The following is a 4754-nucleotide window of genomic DNA, read 5'->3' as shown; positions in this document are numbered from 1 at the left end:
GTGAAAGGTCATAGGGTTTCTGTTAGATAAGAAACCAGAATATAAATTGTGCAGTGAAATGAAAGAGAGTTTATAGAGAAAGGTACGCCTGACTGTTTGGGGAGGGAAACTACAGGTTAAGTTCAGAAGGGAAATTGTGATGGAGAAACATATCAAAATGATCAGTATGTGATATACATATGTACCCATGCCCAAAGTGAAACTAAATATTCTGCATTTCAAAACATATCAACTTTTTTTTGGTCTTTTTCTTTTTTATTGGTCCCTGGGATCGAACTCATGACTGCCTGCTTGCAAGGCAGTCATGCCACTGAGCTAAATCCCCAGCCCCAAAAAAGTACCAAATTTAAGATTCCCAAATGTGTAACAGTCTTTTGAGAATGATTGTTTTCAACATATTTTATAAGGCATTCCATTGATTCATTGTCAGAATTTCTTGGCAGGCATCAAAACAGAACTTGTCATTAATGCAGTCATTAGCACAGAGACCCATTTCACTGATTTATTTCTTCTTTTTAATTTTATTTAAAAAAGACTAAACAAAACAGAAAATGGGTAGAAATAATACTACTTTCAAAGTGAAAATTAACAGTAAAAAATCACTAGTCAATTATTACATATGTTGCTCATAGAAATAGTTAATCAAGATACAAAAGTGAAACATGTGAAGTCAGGATTCAAACAGTGAGACTGCAAACAGTTTTGTTGAACTATCCAACAATAATTTAGAAATATGATCATCAATCCTATACATAATTTTTTTCCTTACAGAAATGACAAGCTAGGGAAATCTTATGGACATATGTATTGGAATCAGTGTAAAGAAGTATTTCTTTGTACCGCAGAAGGTAATGTGAGTATGAAAGAAACAGAAACAAAACACCATGTTCAGATCCATGAAAAATATTGCAATGGAGGGAAACATAATTTATTTAAGCAATGCAGGAAAGGTTTTACTACATATGGAATATGTAAGAAACTTAAAATAATTCACAGTGGAGAGAGACTGTACATATGTAAGCAATGTGGGAAAGCTTTTACCCATCATGGACATTGTAAGCGACATGAAAGAATTCACACTGGAGAGAAACCCTATGTATGTAAGCAGTGTGGGAAAGCTTTTACCACATGTGAATCTTGCAAGGATCATGAAAGAATTCACAGTGGAGAGAAACCTTATGTATGTAAACAATGTGGGAAAGCTTTTACCACACGTAGACAGCATAAGAAACATGAAAGCATTCACACTGGAGAGAAACCCTATGTATGTAAGCACTGTGGGAAAGCTTTTACCTTACGTGAAAATTGTAAGATACATGAAATTATTCACACTGGAGAGAAACCCTATGTATGTAAGCAATGTGGGAAAGCTTTTACCCATCGTGGAAATTGTAAGAAACATGAAAGAATTCACACTGGAGAGAAACCTTATGTATGCAAGCAATGTGGGAAAGCTTTTACCACACATGGAGTTTGTAAGCAACATGAAAGAATTCACACTGGAGAGAAACCGTATGTATGTAAGCAATGTGGGAAAACTTTTACCACACATGATCAGTGTAAGAAGCATGAAAGAATTCACTCTGGAGAAAGACCCTATGTATGTAAGCTATGTGGGAAAGCTTTTACCACACATGGAAATTGTAAGAAACATGAAATTATTCATACTGGAGAGAAACCCTATGTATGTAAGCAATGTGGGAAAGCTTTTACCACACGTGGAGAGTGTAAGAAACATGAAAGAATTCACAGTGGAGAGAAACCCTATGTATGTAAGCAATGTGGGAAAGCTTTTACCACACATGGAGGTTGTAAGCAACATGAAAGAATTCACTCTGGAGAAAGACCCTATATATGTAAGCTATGTGGGAAAGCTTTTGCCACACATGGAAATTGTAAGAAACATGAAATTATTCATACTGGAGAGAAACCCTATGTATGTAAGCAATGTGGGAAAGCTTTTACCACACATAAACAGTGTAAGAAACACGAAAGTATTCACACTGGAGTGAAACCCTATGTATGTAAGCAATGTGGGAAAGCTTTTACCCAACGTGAAAATTGTAAGAAACATGAAAGAATTCACACTGAAGAGAATCCTCATAAATGTAAGCCATGTGGGAAAGCTTTTACCCAATACAGACATTGTAAGCCAGATGAAAATTTACAGTCAAGATAAACCCAGTGCATATAAGCATCATGAGAATGGTTTGAGCACAAGAACATTTTGGATAATGCATGAAAACCTTCACACTGGGCAGAAAACTTATATGTAAGGAAATTGGGAACATTTCAGCAGAAATGCTCTTTGTCCAATACATGAAAAAATTCACACTGTTGATTATCCCTATGTATGTAAAGAATGTGGAAAAGCTTTCACCACACATGGATACTGTAAAGTACATCAATGACTTCACACTGTTGAGAAACCCTACGTATATAAACAATGTGGCAAAGCTTTTACCACATACAGACATTGTAAAACACATGAAAGTAATCATACTGGGGCGAACCACTGGCTATGTAAGCAAGGGGAGAAACTTTGAGCAGCCAGATTGAAAGTGAAATATCTGAAGAAACTCACTGGAAATGAATCCTGTCTTTTATGGGATTACTCTCAGCACACATGATGATTGTTAGATATCTGAAAGAGCTCACTGGGTAGAGATCCTATGTGGATTTGCAGTGTGAGAAATGCATCAGTCCATATTTGTTGTTAAACATTTAGAAAAAGCGTCACTGCTTAGACTGTTTAGATCCAAGTTTACTTTTAAAATCACAAGGAGACCTGAAGAAATAATCAATACTGAAATTTGATGTCAATATTTCTTCACAAATTTTCCAGAAACTTCAAATCTGAGGTGGAGCTCTCTTCAAGTACACATGTTGCATGGTTTTCAGTTAATCACATGTACCTCTCTAGATTTTTTAAAGTGTCTTTGTGTTTCAACATGGCATCTTGTAATTAAACATGGTAAACCTAAATGTGCTTTTCACTTTCAAGTATGATTAGTGTCCATGTACTTAATGTTTTGTCTTTAATACTTATTTTTTATATTTTTTGGTGAATTGTAATGTTTTTTTATTGAAACAGAAAAATGGAAAAATAGAGTAGAAATACTACAGAATTTCATAAAAATAAACAATAAGAAATCACTAGTTGATAAGTGACACATTGTCATCTTAGAAATAGTTGTTCAAGGAACAAAATGAAAGCATACAAAGTGACATTCAAATAATGACACTGCAAAAAGTTCTGCTCAGTGATCCAACAAATCTTAGTTTTATGCTTATCTGTCATACACACTGATTTTTTATCTTAAAGAGGGTAAGATTAAATGACAAAATAGAACAGTTCATAAAAAAACAAGTTAAGGAAACACAGATTTCAAAGCAAGTCCACTGGAGATATTCACTGTCTGTCTTATTGTCTCTAGTGTTCTTCCAAATAGTTGTTCCCATCTTTAAATGCATTGAATTTATACTAAACATTATAGAACTAATCAAACAAGTACAGGATGATAAAGGCTTTTTTGGTCTTCAAGACCTGATTTTGGGAAAGTCCATAATGGCTACCATAATGTCTCTCATTCTCTTTGAAGTAGATGTCTTTATCTTTATATATGCTGAAATTGAACATAAGAGATTACACTAATATCACTCTAAACAGTGAATAATAGTATCCTGAGAAGGGGAAAGGTGAGGAATTGCCTAAAAAAAGAAGGCAGAGGAAATTGTTAAATGTGTATCAGGATTTAAAAGCTACAGTAGTGTTATTGCTCTGTTTATATTCTTTGCGGCCTGTCTACTCATATTAGATTTGAGGGCACAGACAGATTACCCAAAAATAGCAGGTTATACCATGGTAACTATCCTTAATTTCCTATTAACTTAAACTGAAACTCTGTATTATTTACATTGTCTTACTATGACTGGTCTTATTTTAAGCTGGTTTGTTTGAATACTATTTTGCCTTGACTGATTGTCTTAACATTTGGTATGCTTGCTAATATCAAGTCTAAGAGTAGAGGCAACTACTCTGAAGATGGCAAGATGTAAAAGATATCCATTCCAGTTTTGATTATTAACTGCTTTCAAGTCCTACAATGTCTTCAAAGTTGTATTTTTATAAAAATAGCTATGTAATGCTATGCTTAACTAATAATGCCTGATGATGTGGAAAATTCGATTGAAAATAACAAGAGAAAGCATAGTAACTACAGTAGTTCACCTAATATTGTAGTCTTATATATCTTTTTTATATCATGTTTTTCTAGGAATTTGTTTTGTTGTCTTTTTTTGATCTGTTTTTCCCCATAACACAAAAAGGATAGATATACATGTAAAGATGCACACATGGGAAGAAATTCTAAACTGTTTATTGGAACAAATTATATAATTCATGATTAATGAACAGATACTCTGAAGAAGAGACACTAAGAAACCCAGTGCTAATTCTATATCATTATGTCACAAAATCAAGCAAAACTATTGTTCACTGTTCAGAGTGTTATTAGTCTGGTCTATTTTTTGGTGAATTGTAATTTTAACACTGCATTTGTTTTAGTCTTTTAATACACATGTTTAATTTTGTCTGTCATAAATGATGTTCCTGAAGTTGATGCAACATTTGGCATTAAGATATACATTTATTGAGGATTGGAGCATTTGTTTTTGATGAAGTTGTGTTCTTTTCACATAACTTGTACATTAATGAAGTTATGTTTTCCATGTTGTGATGAGATACCTGCTAA

General features: G+C 33.6%; 1 protein-coding gene across 1 annotated transcript; it reads left to right on the top strand.

Annotated features, from left to right (window-relative positions):
* The first annotated feature begins 790 nt into the window (after positions 1-790).
* LOC134472319 (zinc finger protein 709-like) lies at positions 791-3090 on the top strand. Its single transcript, XM_063233636.1, has one exon. The coding sequence runs from the start codon at positions 803-805 to the stop codon at positions 2177-2179; it is 1377 nt and encodes a 458-aa protein (XP_063089706.1). The 5' UTR covers positions 791-802; the 3' UTR covers positions 2180-3090.
* The last annotated feature ends 1664 nt before the right edge of the window (positions 3091-4754 follow it).

This window comes from Cavia porcellus, unplaced genomic scaffold, assembly GCF_034190915.1.
Source record: "Cavia porcellus strain 051 isolate PalLab524CR breed Dunkin Hartley unplaced genomic scaffold, mCavPor4.1 scaffold_23, whole genome shotgun sequence".
Classification (NCBI taxonomy): domain Eukaryota; kingdom Metazoa; phylum Chordata; class Mammalia; order Rodentia; family Caviidae; genus Cavia; species Cavia porcellus.
This window is presented reverse-complemented; position numbering and strand designations above follow the sequence as displayed.